Source organism: Pongo abelii, chromosome 18 (assembly GCF_028885655.2).
Source record: "Pongo abelii isolate AG06213 chromosome 18, NHGRI_mPonAbe1-v2.0_pri, whole genome shotgun sequence".
Taxonomy (NCBI): domain Eukaryota; kingdom Metazoa; phylum Chordata; class Mammalia; order Primates; family Hominidae; genus Pongo; species Pongo abelii.
The window spans coordinates 61061879-61084274 of NC_072003.2; the positions used below are offsets into that span (position 1 = coordinate 61061879).

The following is a 22396-nucleotide window of genomic DNA, read 5'->3' on the forward strand; positions in this document are numbered from 1 at the left end:
AAATTATACTCTATACAGGTAACTATATTATGGACAATGAGGTAACACGAGGCATGTTTATTCCAAAGTAATGGTTAGCATCTACATTATTCAAATTAATTATCAAAAGTGTGCATTTAAAGTAAGTTCCTTATCAACAATATTTCAGTCAATGAGAAGACATTAAGAAGGAAGAACAAATTGGTAACATCAGGTACTATGGTTCTCCTGCTCGGTTAAATATAACCAAACTATAACTAAATCCAGGTCCACTGTCTATTTCTCATCTTACCATAGGCTCTCCTTAGAGAGCAGAGATTTGTATTTTCTCTCATTTCTCTACACACATGATTTAAAAATTGCGGTATAAACCATGAGGGCTCCCACTTCACCAGACGGTGCTCTGGCAATTCGAATCACATTTTTTACCTACAGTGTTCAGGCTGAGGAAGAGTAGTTTTCTGGAGACCTCAAATTTCCTGCAAACAAGATATTTTAGAATCTCTAAAAGGTCGCTTTTTTTCTTCCCTGTCTTGTTATATTTAATTGTTAGCTATTTTCCATTTCCATGGTGAAAATTGAGGCCAAAACTGAAATGTGGTCAACAAAACTCTCTGCTTACAAATTCAGCCAACTGGAAGATGAAGAAATCAATATCTTGACCATATTCAAGGTGCTTTGATTTTTTGGTGTGAACGTGTGGTATAAATTGTTCACTGTATTTTTGACCTTTACGTCTACCTTTATTTATATTGAAGTTTGCTTTCCTGTTCTGGCAGAAATATGATTCTCACATATTTCGTAGAATTATTTGTGAAATAATTCAACTGTGTAGGAGACAAGAGAGAGCTCATTTCTATCTCATTTTGTCTTTTATTGTGAATTAATTGATAGAAATTGCATTAGGACCAATCCATATAAGAGACAAGAAAAATTACAATAATTTTCAATTGAAATATATGGTGGCAAGTTCCTTACAAAATGCCAAATACTGAAATCATCTCCCTTAAAGATCAAATTAAATGTGAGAGAAACTTATTCATCAACTATAGATTTGATTGTATTAGCTCTCTCAACATTTTCACATTTTTCTGGCAGGCTGGAACCTGTAACTCATACTGCTCTCAGTGGATAAGCATCAGATACTGACCATTTTAAAATTCATCTTAAGAAGGAAAAAATATATATATATATATATCTCCAACATTTTTTACAGCTTCTTTTCATTATTTTGTTTCTACATATTAAGACAAGCCCATTTTTTTCTGTTTTACAGTACCTATTCAGGTGCCAAGTAAGTAGTGGTCTATGAAGCAAAACTCATGGATTTCTGATCTAGGAAGAGGAACATAGAGTATAAATTTTATATATCTATTTCAAACCTGTGGTTTCATGATTTATTTTGTGAAGGAGATGTTGAATATTTGGACCCTAAATCCAAAATCACAGTGAACATAAGTCCTACTTTCCATAAGGCAGTCCTGGTTTATGGTGTTTTTCAGACATAAATATAAGCAGCGACCCCTCTCACTTTAAAACATGTCCCAGTAGAAACAATAAATTACATGGTCGCTCTTTGTAAAACAAATAAACACAGTCTAAAATAAGCAATCATGATGTATGCAGTACTCTTTCTGTTTCAAGTCATTTTTCAATAATAACTGACATCTTTAAAAAATTTACAAAACAAAATAATATGAAAAACCTATAAGATAGATCATAATTTTAACTTCTATTTTCCAGTTTCAAAATGAAACAGATAATCAACATGACATTAAATATTCTATTACACGGTTTATCATAATGTGTGATGAAGCAGAATGAGGTATTCTAAATATTTAAACATTTACTTTCTACTAATTCCAAAATTCAAGAAAACACATAGAATTCATTTATTGTAGAATTAAATCTCCTCTTTAAAAATATTAGGGCATAATAAATACGTGTCAAAATTAGACTTTCCTTGGTACCCAATAATATCTTCCCATTCACCCAATACCTTATGTGATGCCTTCTAGGGCCACACAACAAGTGTATCCTGAAATTACAAAATTTACAGGAAACACTAAGGATCTCAGAATATTTGGAATGGGAAATAACTTCTTCATGGAGAATTTTAAATGCTGTGCATTTTATATGCAAAAATAATGCCTGACACTTACTAGTTCAAAATCAGAATAAACATGGACCACACTTATGCACAGACTTCCAGTTCAGTTTGGGGTTTCTAAGGAGGATTTGTGTTAGAAATATTCATATGATTTCCATTAAAAAATATTGGAGATGCTAATAAATAAACAATGACAATGTACTTGGATTACAGTTTCCAATCAAGGGTGGCTAACAAATGAATACTCCATTATTGAGGAGACAGAAAAGGTTTTGTCTCCTTAGTGTTTATAATAGTGGAAGTCAGCTAAATTAGTAATATCTATATAATGACTGTCATTTCCTTTTTATGATTCATCCACATTTATCAAAGCATCCCCAAAGAACTATGTAGCATTTTGTTCAAAGGCAAGGCCATAATATATTTAGCCATAAAATGTTATTTTACTTCATAAAGGAAATTTTATCAAGATTCACTATCCCTTTAAATAGAATATTGCAAACAATACAAACAGGTATCATTAATCAAATTTTACTATTCTGAGTATAGCTTGTATACAGACCACTGAGAGACCTAAACAGATACCTGTAGTGAAGCCAGAAAAAAGCCTGAGACATTGCTTATATTTTGCTAATCATTCTAAAACAGCTGCAACTAAGACTTAAATACATTTGAACAAAAATCGAGTTTAAAACTTTTTTTAATATATAGCAGCTTAGGAAACAAAAATTTTCAAATGAGATAGACTTTAAACAATAATCTATGGCTTTCATAAGTAATAAATAATATAGTTAAAGAAAACAGTAATCCAAGGTTGGTCCTCAGAAAATCTAATGAAATGGATTAAATGTGCTCAGTGAGCGAAAGACTTAACAATAAATCAGTTCATATTAGCTCCAAAATAATACAGATAAGAAATGCCCTTCAAAGAGGATTTTCTGAACTAATTGTTCTTTTTAAAGTTGGTACAGGCTTAAAACAAATAACCTTTAATGTGTACTCACAAACCAGGCAAAATTAGAATAGCTTTCCCTAAAGACGTGGTAAACATTCAATTAAAACTTAACAACTACAAAGTGTAAGCCAATTCCCCCTCTTAGGGATATCTCAGAATCTCAAAATACCTGGAAGCTTTCACAGGGGTTACATTTTACTCTTCATTTTTTAAAGTAAGGTGATTGAGTTATTTCCCGGGAAAAAATTAACTTTTTACATTAACAAAGTTCTTATCTATTGTTTAAATATTGAAAATAGGAAGTAAGGTAATTACCATGCCATTTTACTGATAAGCTGAATTTCAAGTGCTCATGGTTGAACAAAAATTATTTTAATGATAATTTTCAGTTATGTTATGAAATTGCATCCTATTTTCCAATTTATATTGTACTCTGTTTCACAAAGCTAATATATTTACCTTCATTTTTCTTGATGGTGAAATTCGGATTGTTGACCATTTCTGGAAGGAGACTGTATAAGAAATAATGTCCGTTTTTGGGATCATCTTTGTCCATGGCGCTAACAGTTTGAATGACCTGAAACATAAAACTTGACGTCAGCATTTCTGATGATTTCAGAGGCTCCTACCATCGGTAAAAGCTTAGTGACATTCTTTTTGTGGTCTGATACTTTGGCTCAAAGACTCTTTTTCAGCTTTCTAAATTGTCATGGATGGTTTGTGCCAAGAATAAGGAGAAAAATCCATTACTTTAAAACCTCAGCTTTGATAAGTTGATGAAAATTAAGAGCATTACCTTTGTGTCCATTTGGTGTCTGTGGCTTGAAATAGCAAAGTTAAGTGTATTTGAAATATCCACTGGGCAATTACAGGTTTCTTTCCAATTTGAGTATTTACGGGCATCTAGAATGAGATTTGGAATTGTTACAGTGATTGCAGTGTGGTTCTTGGGAGGATCTTTGAGGTAAATGGCTTAAATCTTGAATCCTCACAACTCTTTTACTCATCAGGTTATAAATGTTTGCCAAATAGTGTTCCTCAGCACAAACATCACTGCAACAAACCTCTCTGATGAATTGCTTCTGTTCCCTCCCAGTAATGAATACTGTTTTTTAAAGCTAGTGGATAACATATGCAAACAATGCTTTGGAGTGTATCCTGAGATGAATAAATTATAAGGATTAGAATTACCACAGTGCAGAGAAATGTTTGGATAGATAGAGGTACTTGGAATCCGTGCTTATTAAATGTGCTTGTTTCATTTGTAAAGCTACATTAACTTAATGCTAAAGTTGTTTCTTGGGATGTCAGATAATTATCTTAATAATTTGTATTTATGATTCTGTGATATTGCTAGTTAAATGTGACAAGTTGGACAAGAGCTAATGTAGGAAAAGTTTGAATGTATACTCCTATTGTGATAATAGATTTACTATAAAAAGTAGTTAACAGTGAAATGTTCTCAGGTTTATGATATTTCGAGGATATAATAATGATGTCAATGCTTTTGTGTCTGTGTGAACAATTACGTCCCATTGAACTTTGAAATGTTATTAAAGAGAAAAAAAAACAATTCATTTTGAGAAGGGTCATCTTTGCTTTCTAACTTACCACTCAAGTGTAAGAACCACAATTTCAGAACTTTTAGCAGCTATGGGGCTTTGCATTGTATCAAGCACATGTTATATGATAGGCAATTCATTCAATTTACTTGAAGCAAAAATAAAATACTTTTTTTTTAATTTCTAGGTCTCCCTTTTTAAAATGGAACATAATCTTACTTTGTAAGTGTTTGATTTTTGTTAAGGACTTTTTTGTCTAGTTATAATGTCTTATAAATAATTATAATTATTCTTAGCTTGAGTGACAAAATAACTTAAAATAATTTAAAATATAACTCATGTTATAGTTTAAGACAGTGAGATAGTCATCAAGAGAAAGGACTCTGGAGTTAAGCTTCCCAGATAAGATAAAAGTCACAGCTCTATTTGTGGCTCATTGTGTGACATTGAGGGAGTTACTTAAGTCTCTGAAACTTCAGTTTCTTGTATGCCAGAAATACAAATGCAAAGACCATCTTTTCTCATAGGTGTGTTTTGATTATGGATTTCAATTCATATAAATCTTTTGACAGTTTCTGGTTTCTAGTCAATGTTCAATAAAATGTTAGTCATCATATCATTATTATTATTGTATTTATTAGGGCCATTGTTATTTATTGATGACCTGGCACTTTGATAAATCTTTTATAAATGTAACAACTCTGTTACTCAATGACCCAACATGATCAGATTAAAGGAGAATGCAATTATATTTACTGTACCTAAACACATAGCATATTTGCCTTGACATTTAAGTGTAGAGAAAGGCCCTAGGGTACTTGTTGCACAAAAATCAACATGAGTTAAAGTACAAGGGGTCTAAATTTGAAACATGGATAACTCCTTTGGACAGCCTGCGAGTAAAAATACTTAACAGAAAAGTATGAGTTGACCACTTCACCTCAGAACAGCTGTGCTGGATTTTCATGTTAAAAAGTCAAGGGAATGACTATCTTTGACAAGAGCCTTCTTTCAGGCAATTATAAAGAAGAGAGAGAAAAACATTGCTTGTGAGCAAATGTAGCAGCTCCTTCTCCATTTACCCAGACTTCTCTCTATAGAACTTCTAGCCCCAGGTGCAACCATTGAAGATTTAACTCCTGAAATGTGTGAGTGCATATGGAGAATAAGGGCAAATGAAGAGAAGATGTCTTGGTTTTCTCTAGTAGAGAACAGTCATAATTAAATGCTTTCCTACAGTACACTTAGTGGATAAAGCTCCCATAATTAATACCATTCATACTATTTTCAAGTAATCTGCGTGAAAATGGCTCATACCTGCTGTTGCATCTACAGGAGAGTCATTTGATTAGCTAAGCCACCATGGCCAAAACAAAAGATACAATGATATAGCTTACCTGTAGCAAAGAAGCATAACTACCTGCCACATCACATCTCAGAAGTTTGGTCTAAACATCACACCAAAATTTAATACATTTTTCCACCATTTATTTTAGCCAGGAACTCATTAGATAAGCAATTTATTGAGCCACTAGAACCACTGACTAAAAAGTCTCAGATTATAACTCAGCAGTCAGTATTTCAAACAGCCTTCTGGGTAATTCTGGTGTACACACAAATATGAGAACCACTGTTTTGAGCCAATGGAAAAGATTCATGTTCATAATTCTCTCCTCACAATTCATTAAGAGGCTTTATATTGTCAAGCTCATGTCAAGCTCAGTGCATTACATGTTGGGAAGAAGGTGGCTGAACTGGTGAATTATTACATTTTCTTCCAAATATCCCATAAACTGGTTATGATTAAGATTTTTGGTTAAACCACATTTGACACTTCAATACAGATAGCCCCTGCTTTGGCATTTTATCTAAAAGTAGATGCCAAGTAGGTCACTTGAAGGACTTTATACCATTAAAATGCATTAAGATATCCATACTAATGAGGCTAAAGTTTTCACTGATGAAATAACTTTTGAATGCACTTAGCTTTAAACAGTGAAAGAAAAAGAACAGATTTGTTCAAAGAAGTGTACCTCCACAGAGGCAGGTTGTATTGACATACCGAGTAGATGGCAACTGGAGACCATGTAGGGTCCACTGTGAGCTACCATGACCTCAGCTGATTTTTCAAGTAATTTCATTTCATGGGAATTATATAAAAATTTCTGGAGCAGTCATAAATTCTTAGAAATATGCATCTAATGTTCAGCTTAAATATTTTCCCTTCTACTAATAAAGTTAGTATGCAACTGAAAAATCTAATGTTTCATAATTTATTGTTGAAATATTTTCAATTTTAAGGAAAGCTGAAGGCAAAATATACGTCTTTATTAGAGAAAACAAAGCATATCTCGGATGTTGGGATAAGGAAAAGAATTCCAGAACCATGCTTGGATTTTGAGAGGAGCAGACTCTGTTCTGTTTCTTGAGACTACAGATTTGAAATTGAATAAACATTCTAAGACATGAAACTAGAAAACAATTGTGTGCTATAGTATAATTCTGATCCTTAAAAATATTTCATTGTTTATCAAAAATTCTAAATCTAAATTAGATTGTTTTTAACAGAGTATACTAAACTTTATTTTGGACTATTTTACATTAACTCAAAAATATTTTATAGTAGCAGAATATCACTGCCATTATTAACTTTTGAAAGGTCAAGCAGTCTGCAAAGAAATACATTTTTGATGATCTGATCTGTTAACAAGCATAGCTGTATCATAGGATCCATTAGAACCTCTTCCATGAGTTCCTGTAGATAATATTTATCAATATGACCTTACGTGTCAGGAGTAATCATATATGAGATTTTCCCCCTCACTGCTATTAGAATAACATGTGGCACATGGCAACTATTTAATAACTATTGGCTAAATGAAGTAATGGATGAATAATAAATAAGCGATGGCAGGTACATTTTTGCATCATCTTTTATCCTCACAATACCTTGAGAGGTAAATACTAAGAAACTTATCAGCACTGTGATACATCTAATGTATTATATACATTCAAATTATATAAAGTATATACTACATATGTATATATACACACATACATGTGTGTATGTACATGTGTGTGTATATGTGTGTGTGAGTGTGTATAAAACGTCTGATCCCAGATAAGCCTAGTTACAAATTCTCTGTACCCATTGTCCCCAATATGCCAGGCATCCTCAAAACCTTGTAGATATTTATAATTTCTATATATGTATTTCTATTAAATTGGCACTTAGACCTTCAATATTTTGGAGTGTGTGTAAGCATGACCCATCCATCCTTGCTTGCTTTGCTTCAGCAGTCTGAAGATTCTTGATTGATTCTGACCAGTAAAATGCACACCCAAGTGAACATTTAAAAGAAATAGTTCTTTCTATATATGGACAAGGTGGGAAAACCCTATTCTGTTGTAACTTTTGGAATGTTTTCCAAGGCTTCTTGCTATAGGAAGATCCAGCAATAATAAACAGCATGGTATCTTCAATTGAACCACACTGTCACTTTCTCAGGTAAAACTTAGTTTCCCTTTTCTCTAAATCCTTCTATAATGATATGAATTGTAAGGTGATAGAAAGGGAGTGAAGGAAAGGAAAGGAAGTTATGGTCGATGAAGAAGGAACAGCATAATGTTTGGCTTTCTATTAATTCTATTATTATTGCCACTTTATTTCTGATGATCACATTAACTTTCCTGAAATATTAACATCTATCTCTTAGAGTAGTTTTCAACTTGGGAAAGAAAGGAATGATCCATGAATGAGCTTTATATGGCTGTCATTCCTCAACTCGAAAATGAAATAGTATGAAATTATTTACATATGCGCATTTATGAGGGGAAAGGTCATAGCTTTTATCAAATTATCAATGATGTCCATAACTGAATAAAACAAAACAAAATACATTAAGAGCCTTAAAGAAGGGTGCTTAAAAATAGAAATTAGGCATGCAAGACAAATCAAGTTATAACAATGATGATTAATTGAAAGGGGGGAATATAGGTAATTAAGAAATTTTATCAAAATCTATACAATAACCCAATTATTTCAAAACTGTATAATGTAGTACAAATATATTCACAGTTCATATCTAATCAAAATATATTGTCTGGATATTTTTGAACAATTTGCATGGCATTCCAGTCACTACCAAGATTTTTATTCCCTACCCATTCAACATGTTTAATGAGCTCACCATTTTTTTTTTTTTTTTTGGCCTGAAACATCCTTGCCTTAAAATTTATTAGGTGGCTATTCAGAGCATGTAGCTTGCAGTTCTGACATATATGAAATATAGCAGGAGGAAGTAGATGAGGTTCTAATCTTATTGACACACTAAATGAAGTCCTCAGTCCTCTGGGTAGAATTTGGGACTCTGCCTTCATAAATGCATTGTAGAACTTCCAACATTTTTTTCAGCGTTGGGTTTTTCATTCACTTTACCTTTACTGAAACTAAGTTGAAATAAACCAATACAATGCTAGGATTCCAGAAGAATGTGTCTATACAAAGTTTGGATTTTCCAGTTTCTTCTGCCTCTTGCATTCTTTTGGTGGACTCTGAATATCTGATGTGTACTTTGTATGCTACTGAAATTATCAATATTAAATACAAACCACTCCATCTCTTACCCTGATTTAAAAATCTATAGTTCATTTTCATTAGTAGGATAAAATTCACAGTTTTCCACATAGCTTAGAAGAATCAACCCCCTTTTCAATCTTATCTCTTCTTCACCATGACTCTATTGCTTTGTGGAAATATCTCCTGATACCTCCTTAGGATTATAAACAGTAATTCCTATATTGAAAATATGTTCCATTGTGTATCCTCCAAGGGCAAGATTTTTCCAACTGGGTCCCATCTCCCACAAATTTTATAATTTTCTCTGAAGGAAATTTGAAAGATTTTATAGTCAACTATCCTTGGCAAACTCAAGATAACATATAATTTCCTTGGGAATTCATATGTATTTCTAAATGCAAGAGAAACTTGTAGTAAAACAAAACAAACAAAAGATCATGCTTAATTTTGTATAATTTAATGTCTCCCAATCTTATTAGGTCACACACACACACACACACACACACACACACACACCCCAAACCACATCATATATTGGCATGCTACAGCACAAGTTTCTGTGAAAAACTCACTTTGAATAATGCTATCCTCTAAAACTCCATTTGCATCTTTAAAAGATTGGAAGACTTTCTCAGCCTCTGTGTGAAGGTGCGTGTCTACATAGCTTAATGGTTACAGCAATGTTACCATTAGCTTCTCTGTCTTCCCAATATTATCTCAGATCCTCTGGTACCAGATTGTATCCAATTTACGTCACAAACACAAAACCTAGGCTTAAAATCTCTTACTACCTAGAGTCAATTTGACTTTCTTTAAAAAACCTGCTCATCATCATGGCTTTTATGAACAAACGGAAAAAAGCGTATTCAGGTTTCCTACCTGGCTCCCATCCTAAATTCTTATCCAGTATTCTGTAGGTTGAAAATACAATAAAAATATATCAGTCTGTAATAGCCCAAGACTTTAAACAATCTTTTACACCATTTTCTCTGTAGATAATCAAACTCAATTAAATTAGGGGCCAGAATAAAACGTGAAATTCGTAACCATGCAAGAGTCCCAGTCAATACATATAGAACTGCAAGTAAAACTTTGAAAGGTTTAGGTAGAATGTGTTTCTATATGATGATTCCAGTTAATTTTTTTTTAAATTAACCCACAGATTCCCATGGGGAAGAGTGAAGTATGGATCCTTCTTTCACCCTTGACAAATAAAGTACTTGTAAGTTATCACAGGAATAGTTATTCCAATATTAGAGCAATAGATTTGTCTATTATATTGACCCATTTAGGAATCATGTATAGTGTGTTGCTTTAAGCCACTTCATAAACATACAACAATAACAATAAAACCCAACAAATACAATAAAGTATTTTTTGCTTTGTAGACCTCAAGACTGGTTCAAATAAATACCACTGAAAATTGCAAGTATTTATTTAGTATGTATTTGTATATCTATACATCTATATCTATCTAGTTATTCTGAAGATCTTGGGGTTTAAACTAACAGAGATTATGGCTCAGCATCACAAAACTAGTAAACAGGAAAGATCTGATCTCACATTTAGATTGTTCAAGCTCCAAACACTCCAAAATATATATATTCACTTTGCTTTGTTTTCTGTCAAACTTGTGCTCCAAAAGTCATACTTTTGTTAATGACTCCCTTGAAATGTGTTTTGCTACATGTGGTTTCTTCAAATGTTGTTTTATGCATTCCATTAATTTACCATCTCCTTACTCCACCCAAAATAAAGTGAAAGTAGTATTTTATGCATTTTGTGGAGGCTATCAATTTCATCTGTTTTAAAATCAATCCTGTCTCCCTCTTGTGTATGCAGATAGATTATGAAAGATGCCTGCTGGCAGGAAAGCTAAAATTAAATCTCCTATATTTATTATTTCATGAGTGTTATAAAGTGCCGTAATTTCATTTTATTGTTTCACAGTTATTAGAAAAAGACTCACAGAAACTAGACAAAAAAAAAAATAAAGTATCAAACCCATTCATTGCTAGTGTTTATCAAGGGATAATTATCTTTACTTCTCTTATTAAGCTTTATTTCTTTTCATTTAAGGTTTCATGAAATGCTTTTGAGTAAGAATGTCATTGGTCACAGGAATGTATTATTTTCTTTTGAAAAAAATGCTCACTCTTGATCAGACTCTTATTCTCATGATTGTTTTATAAGAGGTGTGTCACACAGACATAGGATTTCAAAGTTCTGCTTCCTTGGAGAGCATTGCAACATCCTAGAAATTTCAGGGACTTTGGCACTTTTAAGAGCAGACTTTAAAATTCATTTTTGCCACTTTTCATGGTAAATCTTAAGTAAGACTCATAGTCTTTTTCAGCCTCAGCTTTTATATCTATAACATGTGGTTGCTAATACCAAGCTCCTAGAGCAGGAACGCTGATTATACGTTAGATGTGTGTGTAGATTTTTCACTTATGTAAGCAATCAGCTTTCTCAATTACTTGCATCTCCATAGCCACCACCTTAGACCTGGCTACCATTATCTTTTGCAGTTACAGCTTCCTAAATGTGCTTCCTGCTTAATCATGTGTATGCATATGTGTATTTTATTCAAGCATAAAACTCTTTATGTTCAATCTCATTTTTGCTCGTTACATGCTAGTCACAGGTATCTTCCACCCTTCTAACAAACTGAGATCATCATCCATTCAGGATATTTGCACATGCCTATTCTGTAGGCTGGAAGACTGCCTTCATGCACAGCTCTTTCTCATTTTTTCCAGTTTCACCATAAACAGCACTCATTTAAAAAGTAACTTTATTTGACAATACTACATAAAGTAGATCCCTGAGTTTTCTTTGTTCTTTGTTCCTCTCTGTCTAGTTGCTTGAACATTTATTTCAAACCAGTTTTCAAAATTTTGAATTATTTTATTCATTCTATTCTTTTCATAAAATCTCTTCTTCACTAAATTCGTAAGAAAAAATAATTTTTGACCCTTTCACATTGTTTCTTCAGATTATATTACAACAATTAGCATCTTGTAGATAGGCAATAAATATTGTCCAATAAATAAATGAGGAATTTTTCATCTGAAGATGTTAGCATGCATACTGTGTGTTTGTGAGTGGAACAAGTGTTTCCATGATAATAGCTAGGAAATTAATTTTTGAAGTATCTGTCATTGCTGAATGAAATTATTTAGAGCCATGATTCTAAGATTTTGTGAATATATGTTATGTGTCAAGCATTGGCTAGATACATATCATCCAGAAGTATAAGTGACTACCTTTTTATTTGAACTTTGATGCCCCCATAATAAACAAACTTTATATTTCTACGATGTTGGTCAGAGACAGAAAGATGAGATTAAAGAAGAGAAACCAAAATATTTTTTTTCTCTTTTTTAACTCAGATATAATTATTTGACCCCAAACAGCAACTTGTATGATAGTGATGAAGCTCAAATTATACTCCACTAGATTTATTTATAGTTACAGAAATTCTTTCCTGAAGAATAACTGAAACTGCCTGCCACCTCTCAAGCAATGAATATTTTCTGAGACTGAACAAAACACTTTGCCTCATGCCTCAGAAGAAAATATTCAACTCAGTCCCTGCACTCATAGATCATCCAGAGAAAGTCACCCTAATTCTGTATATGTTAACCAAGAGGTTAATATCTGAAATAAAATCCAAGAAAGATCCTACTAAGGAGGTAAGAGTTAGAACACAGTTATGGAAGGTCCTCTGGCCAACATTGGTCACTGAAGTTCTATATTTTTCTTTCGTGTTTGGTTCTGAGTGTGGGATTGTCAAGTATATTGAAGGAAGATACTGGTTTCTCCACATTTGTTACCTGTTCCTCCACTCGTCCAGCCAGATTACCATTCTCTTCAGAAAGAATCTGGTTTATCCCCAGCTGTCTCCTTTTCAGTACTTGATAGATGTTTTCTGTCTCTGGTGAAACTTGTCCTATATTAAGAGGTCTTTTCATTGAGATAGCTCCATTTCCCCTTCTCCCTTCAGCATCCCACCTGTCCAGAAGATTTGAAACATTTTCTGCAATTCTATCATTTATAATTTTAATTAAATGTTTGCCAGAGAGAAAATTCCATGAAGGTAAAAAAAGGCTGATTTTTGGGGTGTGGTATACTACTACATTTTCAGTGTCTAGCCCAGTCCTGGAACACAGTTGGTGTTCAGTGAGTATTTACCGACTGACAGAAACCCACAACCCAACAGACACACAAACTGTCAGACATATATTTGGCTTTCTGATTTCGGAATCCTCAACACACATTCCCATTTTTGCCATGGACATTAGAGAGGAGTAAGTGGAGAATATCCTGTTTAACCTTCCTGTTAAACTGGGAGCCAAATAATCTGCAAATGACTATATCATGTCTGAATTAGACTATATCACCACTGAATTAGAGTCTAAAGATGTATACCATGTCAAGTCTTTTGACTTAAAAACAAATTACCTGAAACTATCAGATTTTTTTTTAAAATATAGATAATTAGCAATGATAACATATATAATATTTAATTATGTAACAGAGAGATTATTTAAAAGGATTCTAATCAAACGTGATTCAGGTGGATTTTGTGTAATGGACTGTGAACCATTACTCCCTGTTGAGGTTATGGTTACACTTCTGAGAATACAAATTCAAGGGAATGTCACCTTTAACTTCAGAATCATGAGAAGGTGGAAAGAGCAGATATGATTTCCAATTCTACTTTCAAATTGAATCTAGACCTATTTTAGCTCAGGTATATCATGAACTGGAGATAACTGCCTAGACAAGAGAAAGTGACCTCCCTCTTTTTCTTCTTGTTTTTCATTCTGTGTTTAGATGAGTTCAATTCAGTGGAAAAAATATAAAGCACAATAGAATTATCTATGCTCATGTTGATACTCGTTTTCATTTTGTGAGCCATTTTGAAAACCTCTTTACATAGGCCGTTTCAGTCCAGACAGTTTATACAGCCTGGATTTTTTTTAATGGCTTATCCTTTCTTGATTATTGCTAATAATTTCCAGCTATACCATCTCCCAGGAAGCTGATCCCCTGAGTTTAGCCTTAAATCCACACCTTCCAGCCAAACAAGACATTTGAATGTCACCTGCAGTTTTTCTGAGGCTGTTGTAAAGCAGACATAAATTGTTTAAAAATATTGAGAAAGCTACGAATTTAATGGCTCATTCGGTTTTTTGACATTTATTTTTCATGAGCATGTGATCATCTGCTAAGGAATATTTTAGTTCCATAGTGAGTCAGTCATTTGTGTGGTATTATGAGAGATGATTGAAAGTATATCTTTGTTGAACTTCTATAAGTAAACACTTGTGTGAATAACAAATACAAATTTTGGTAAATGTTAAATATAAAAATTAGATCACTGAGCATTAAAAGTGACCTAGAAGTGATGTAAGGAATAAAACCTGAATTCTGACTAACACAAAGGATTCAAAGAGTTCAAGAAAGTTGTTTCAACAACAGCATGTACATCAAACAGTCAGCCATATGTCCAAAAATGTTAAGTCATCAAAGATCTGATCCTTTCATGTAACTAATGAACTCTAATAAATATGCCTAAACAGATCATTACAGGATAAGATGGTGTAGCACACATACACACAACATAACCAGTTCTTCAGAGAAAGAGTCATTCATTGTGATTTGCAAAAATCATAAAACAAAGAATCAATTTTTTATTTTGGTTTTGCATAGGAAAGATGAGAAAACAATGCATTTTTTTCTGAAGTTAAGAAGAACGACTGAGAAATCATTAGAACTTCGAAAACAGTCAAAATCCACAGGGCAAACCTACAAATTCCCAGAGATCCAAGAAACATGCTTGTCAATAACGCAAGTGAAGCCAATGTTGAGTTTTTGAAATATCAATGTCATTGACTCCTTGAACTTATCTGATGAGTTTTGCATGAGCAATGGAGTTTTATTTAAATTCTGAAGTATTTTACGGACTCTATGTGATTGAAGAAGTCTAGCTTACCAGTCTGTGATTTGGCTACATTATCTCAGCAATGATCTGGTCCACACAACAACCATATCTTTGAAACAACCTGCCATATTTTGATTAAACTCTCTCTGACAACTCAATCTACCAATTTAGGTAAATGATATGTATTGATATGTGTATATATAAACACATACACACTCCCTTCTCAAAGGATCACAAATGAAGATGCTCAAAACATGTGATTGATAGGGGGTAATTCCACATGATAAAATTAGGAAACATTTAAGCTAATGTTAGAATATTATAAAAATAAACCTATATCTCTACTAAAGCTGAATGCTTTGATGAGAACATAGTTAGATGTTTAAAAGTTGATCAGTTTTATTATTAGAATTTTAGCTTTAACCTGTGTGTGTGTGTGTGTGTGTGTGTGTGTGTGTGTGGTGTGTGGCGTGTCTTATTCTGGTAGATGAAAACAATGCTAATCCTCCAGATACATGAGAGTAGTCTATGGAGAAATGCCCACTGTTTTATAGGAGGGTAACAAATTGATCATTTATAATGAAGCATACAGCTACAGTGCTAGTCCTTTCTTTAGGAGGAAAAAATCTGACTCTTGTCAGGTAAGCTGCTTAGCAAATAGTAGGTTTAATTCCTAACACCCACATGAGGCACAAGAATAGTTGGATTAACAACTCCAGTGTCATACTGTCAGCTGCTGTTTATTTAAATTAAAATGTCACCATCCAGAAATAAATTAGGAAGTTGAAAAATGATAAATTTCTTAAACATACAGTACTTTGGTACCTTGTTAAAATAAATCTATTACATTTATGGTTTTGCAGAACTTTACACAGGCTATTTCCATTTTGACATTCAGAGTATAGCAGGTATTTGTTTCTGTTCATCTTGCTTGTTTAACTATTTTCCTCCCTTTCTTCCTCCCTCTTTTTCTCTCTCCCTCCCTCCCTTCCTGCCACTCCCATTCCCATTCCCTCTCCCTCCCTTTTCTTCTCCCTCTCTCTCACTTTCTTTATGTTTCTTTTTTTTTCTGTTTTCATTGCCCCATCTATGCTATATGAGGCACAAAAAATGTTCTACTAATACACACATCTAAAACGTGTTGTTTATCTTATGTTTATCTAAATATATATACATATTTACAGATTTCAATATTCACTTCCTACAACTTTCTATAAACCACTGGTCTTCTTGGGTTTCACTATTATTTGTTATTCATATGTTTGCTGTGAAACAAATGTCTCCTCTCCATGAGGTTTTACCTTGCTTCTTGTCATTTGAAAGTAAAAATTCAGCCCCCATCACTCTAAGACATCTCCTGCTATCATCTATATCCTAAGATATTTTAAGACAGTGATTTGGCTCTGGGTTTGTGGCACAGCAGGTTGTTCCACTTTAGGAGCCAATATGGTCGTAAGTAGGAAGAGAAATAACATCTGATGGAGAAAAAAAATTCCCTCTCTCTTCCCATTTGGATGTGTTTCTTGCCTGAGACTTTGCAGATCATAAATGATGCAAATGCACAATATAATGCAGGTTAATCAAATATGAGACAGTTGTATACAAACATATTCAGCATTAACAACATGGAGATATTTACTTGGCCGGGTTTTCCATTTTCACATAAAAATGCCTCATATTCGGATGCGAATTCAGGGGCGTTGTCATTGACATCCAGCACTTTAATAGCAACAGGTACTCGTGATATCTGACTGTGGTTCCCTATGGGAAGGAAAAAATAACATCAGCATTGAGGGTATTTCATTTTAACGTGCAACTCAACTTTCTCTTGAAAGCATGTGTGTCTGTTTCCAACTTCCCTTAATTAGGATGTTTTCAACATGGTGATTATAGAGTATGACCAAATAAGAAAAATAGCAAGTGCTTGACTGCTTTAAAAAAAGCATAAATTGTTATTTCAAACACCATTTGCTGGAGTTTAGCTTGATAAAGACCATTTCTGAATAAATTAAAAGAGATTTCTTTGATAAAGCAAGCTTTATTTTATTGATAAGGGATCCATTCTTTAAAACAAAAATGTTGTATACAACAAAAATGTATCTCTATTTTTCTTGAGTAGAACACAACCCATTTTAAGCTCTTACTTGCTTGACTGGCTGTATAATAGAGATGAACACGTAAAACCTAGCAAAAGGCCAGAACCAAATCACTTGTTGAGAAGTGGTCCTTAACAATGATAAAAGAGGTAAGATTAAAGATGAAATATCATATATTTTATGAATTGCATTTTTCATTAAAATTGACCCTGGAATATTTTTGGATGAGATGATCCCAAGTGATTTTAATATTGTCATTTTCATGAGGATTTTTATCAATGCAAACGAATAATAATCTTCTAATCTTTCCAGGTCAATTCCAATAGCAGAGAACTCAATACATAATCCTTAATCCCTAAATCCTTATTTTTTTAAGTTATGTATGCACACATACACACAGAAGGAGATCTAGTCCATTAATACATTCCTGACTTGGAACATGTTACGGTTTTCACTTGCAATAAATGGAATATAGTTTGACTTTGACTGTACCACGTAATAATCTTTTGATCTGTTATAAATTATACAGAATGCATTGGAGATGGCCAATTATTTATTTGTGTTTCTGTGGCACTGAATATTTATAAGCAAGCCAAGAGGGGAAAAAATGTTTGGCTTTGAATATGAACAAACAGACTTTCATTTGATATATCAAACTCCTCTTTTTGACAACTGATTACATTTGGAGCTCTAAAATACTCATTTTTTTTTTTTTTGGTTAAAGATAAAAATACTCCTAAAGTATACACCAAATAGCTATAGTTATGCTACAGATTTACAGTTGGTTTGCCCTGCTGGCTCTGCTACAAGATTTGAATTTAGTTGAGTGCCATGACTACTCTCCAATATTCTAATTTGGTTAACTACAAGTGGCTGAATACTATCCTGAGGAATTAATGGGACTTCACTTCACTTCCCAAAAAGCAAGGTGATGGCCTGAAATGCCTCACCTGATATACTCTTTTTTAATATCTATCTAATGAACTTGTTTATTCTTCATTCAGGGAGGAAACATGCTCTTTCCTAGTTTTGATAGAAGGAAGAAAATAAATAGAAGTTTAACATACGACTCTAAGACAAGGAACTCATATTTTATCCTTTATCTATTCAACAAAACTCTATGAAGTTTATAATTTGAGTAAGGTGTGGTTATATTTTTAAATATTTACTTCCATTTTCCAGCCTGACCATTAGCTTAATAGCAGTTCTTGGAGAGTAAAAAGGAGCATAGCATTTTGTGCTAAACATGCACATTTGGAGACCCAGCTTTTCCTTCTACTACTTGTGTGACTCTGAGCAAGTAATTTAAACTCAATTTTTTTTCCTAAAAAAACTGAAACTCAGAAATTTAACGCTTTTGTTATAGAATTATTATAAATGTCATGTGAGAAAAATTAAAAGTGTCTTATACAGTATTGGACACACATTCAAAGGTATTATAGCCTTTGCCTTTTGCAATTTTCCACATGAACAGCATCATGTATATTGAATGTTTACTATTCATGATGCAAAATAATTCACATAATTATATTTCATTCAATCTGCACAAAAAATCTATGAAGTAGCTAATGGGATCCCCATATGTAAGATGTAAACCTGACACTTAAAATGTTATATAATTTTACCAAGATTACTAAGTTAAGCATCAACTTCAAAATGTGATTTTGCTCTTCCAGACGTAAGCCATTTTCATAGTATAATACTGATGAAGTCCAAAAAAATACATATACGTGTGTGTTTGTGCCTCTGTGTGTGTGTATGTGTGTATGAAGGTTACTAATTACTACTATCTCCTCAAGAATGTTTGTAAATTTGTTACAAATACCTACCTGAAATTTGATAAATATTTGAAGTTTTGGCCCAAATATCAAATACCGAATGTCTAAGGGGTTGTACCATCATGAATAGTTTCAGAATTGCACTCGTAATCTGCAACTCTCCCTATGAAACTGTGCAATTTAACTTCCAGAAGTTTGCTCATAGTCCTATTTCACCCAGTTGGAGTCTCATTAATTGATTAACTTCCTTTTGTAATTCTCTGTTTCAATTCCAAGAATTGCTGGTTATTCCTTTTAACTCTATAACACTCGTTCTTTCCATTCTACATCCTAGACCCATTCCTGTGTATGTAAATAATTAAAGAAACTTCTACTAGATATTTTTACTTTAATCTCACTAAATATTCAATTAACAAATAGTGATTAGCTCAGGCTTAATAAACTGCATGTACAGATTAGACAGTGAATAATAGGGGCACAGTCTTAGAAAACTGAAAGTATAAGAAAAAGCTACCATATTCCTTAAACATTATTTTGCTCCTTCTGAAGTGAAAAAATTGCTAATTTTACGGATTCAGAAACACTGACAATGGTTGACTAGGCCAAGTCAACTATGTATGATATTATTCTTTGTTTTCCTTATCTTTAATGTTACATGCACACACAGACACACACACACACACACACTCATATCTACACACTGCAGGCAAACAGGCATATACACATTTTCTCCCCACTCTTTTGATTAAAAAATTGTCAAAGTCCATTCTTATTTTTCTCTTTTCTTTTTAGTTTGGCCTCATAGTTGCAATAAATTGTAATTATCTCTTAGACCTAGATGACCAACAGGTGGCAAAACTCAGGGATAAAGAATGAACAAACTCCATCAGCTTCTTATTGGAGGCAATTTTCAACATTAAAGTAGGTTTTCTCATATGTCATATATGGGACAAACTGGTATTTATCTATCTCTGGGGCCCAGTGCAAAATACCAACTAATATCTTTGTAGGAACAATGTGGGATTAGGGAGCTATTACTTAACACTGTTGGAAAATCATGAATGACATATAATATTTTTTCAACTATCATATTTCATGTGTCTCAGCACCTCTACAAGCAACTAATGTTTTAGTATAATGGTCAAAGAACTCTTTGTAAATAATCATTATTTTCTTCTTTAGTTTGTGGTTCTTTAGTTTATAGTTCGGTGAGAAACTAGGAACTAAATTTGGCACCCACTTTTTATAGCTGTAAAGAATATCATGGTGTACAAATTCAACTATTTTTTAACATTTATTTAACAATTATGCAAGTGTACTAAATTAATTTGTTCTTATTTAGTTGTGTTGTAGATATTTCTAGATATTTCCTTTTAATATTTTATCTATTTCTTTAGAAAAATTAAGCAAAATAAAACCTAAACTGTTTACTCTGCACTGAAAAGCTATTTCCAAGTGATTAGAATTTCTCTAGTTATCCCTCAAAATTTAGCATAAGTCACATCTCTTCCAGAAAATCTTCTTAACACATCGTTCAATTTTGTTTGTTTTCTTGTTGTTGTTTTTTAAGACTCATTACATGATAGCCTGAGGAACTCTACAAACCCAGCCTCCAGAAAAACTGGTGAAAGTTTTTTTAAAAATAATTATAGTCTATGGAAAAAGTCCTAAGGGATACAGCAGGTGAGACAAAAAGATTGAGGTCACTGCCTCCTTCTCTCCACAAAGCACTTCGTTCCTAAAGAAAGGAGTTTCAAAGCGATGGCTCAAAGATTTTGCTTGAGAGTGAAAGAGAAAAGCAGGCCTTGAAGCAGAAAGTTCCTTCATATACAAAGGAATGTGATGTTCAAGTCTAAGTGTAAACTCAAAACACTAAAGTTTACTATGAAAGACAAATGAGAGAGCGTCGGTAGATCTGGTAGATTCACTGGAGAGATAGGCTAGTTGCGAGAGAGAACGCAGATAGAGTCAGCTGAAATGAGCCTTCTAGGAAAAATAACAAATCTCAAACATTTATCTAGGGAATCATTTCTTTAACAGAGCCCAAATTTGAATGGATCATACTGTGGAAAAAATTATGACCTAGGACACTTGAATACAGTTGAGCAGTTGGCTGGCACTTAAACAACCTTAATAGTTGGATGTGGTCAGGGACAGAGACAGTCAAAGAGAGCCCTGCCAAAACCACTGTATTTCCAGGTGTTTATGTAAATATCCAACATTGTACCTCTGGAGAAGTAAGATCACAGATTTTACACCACTGGGGAAAAAAGGTTTTACTAAAACAATTCAGCAAGTCACAAACAAGTAAGTAAATAATAATTCCAAACTCCAGAGGAGGATTGGTAACTAGAATTGCTACATTGTATTACTGAAAATATCTAGTTTCCAAAAAAAGTTACATGACATGAAAATAAACAAACAATAAAGTATGACCCATAGGTCAGAGAAAAATCAGGCAAAAGAAATCATATGTAAGAGTGACCATATGTCAGATTTAACACAGTTCAAAGTAGCCATTAACATATATTAAAAGAAGGCATAATTAAATATGTAAATGAAGATACCATAACAACATAACATCAAGTAGAGAATATCACTGAAAAGACAGAAATTATTAAAAAGGAAGCAAACGGAAATTGTGTAGTAGGAAATTACCATAACCGAAATTTTAAATTCACTAGAGAGACTCAAAAGTAGATTTAAATTGGCAGAAGAAAGAATTACTGAAAGTGAAGATCAGTAGAGAATCAAAGAAGAGCAGTTAAAAAAAAGCAAAGAAAAATGAGCAGAGCCTCAGTGAAATATAGGACACCATTAAGTGTCATATATGCATAATAGGAATGAGAGAAGAAAAGGAGACAGAGAATGGAGAAAAAAATGAATAAATAATTCCTGTAAACTTCCCAAGTTTATTGAGAAACACTAGCCTGTATATCTTAAAACTTCCCCAACAAACTCTAAGTAGGATAAACACAAAGGGACTCACAGACATGTCATATTTAAAATGCTAAAAGCCAAAAACAAGAACATTTTGAGACCAACGGGAGGTAAACAAACAAACAAAAACTAATCACCAGGGAATCCCAATAAAAATAGCAGGTAACTTCTCATGTGAAATAAAGGAAGTGAGAAAACAGTAAGATAACATATTCAAAGTGTTCAATGAAACATAACTGTCAGCCAAGAATCCTATATCCATCACAAGTATCTTTCATAAATGAAGGTAAAATAGAGTCATCACCAGATAAACAAAATCTTAGAAAATTTGTTCCTAGTAGAATCCCTGCTACACTCACAATAAACGATAAGAAATTCTTCAGTTGAAAACAAAGGATCCTAGATAATAATTCTAATCCAAATGAAAAAAATAAAGAGAAAGGA

General features: G+C 33.0%; 1 protein-coding gene across 3 annotated transcripts in view; it reads right to left on the bottom strand.

Annotated features, from left to right (window-relative positions):
- Positions 1–22396, bottom strand: part of CDH8 (cadherin 8) — a 391459-nt gene that overhangs the window by 63753 nt on the left and 305310 nt on the right. For all 3 annotated transcript variants that reach the window (XM_054534013.2, XM_054534011.2, XM_054534012.1), the window contains exons 9-10: positions 16778–16899; positions 3504–3621 (exon numbers count right to left, since the gene is read on the bottom strand). In XM_054534013.2, coding sequence (XP_054389988.1) covers positions 3504–3621; positions 16778–16899 — 240 coding nt within the window. The remainder of the gene's footprint in view (positions 1–3503; positions 3622–16777; positions 16900–22396) is intronic.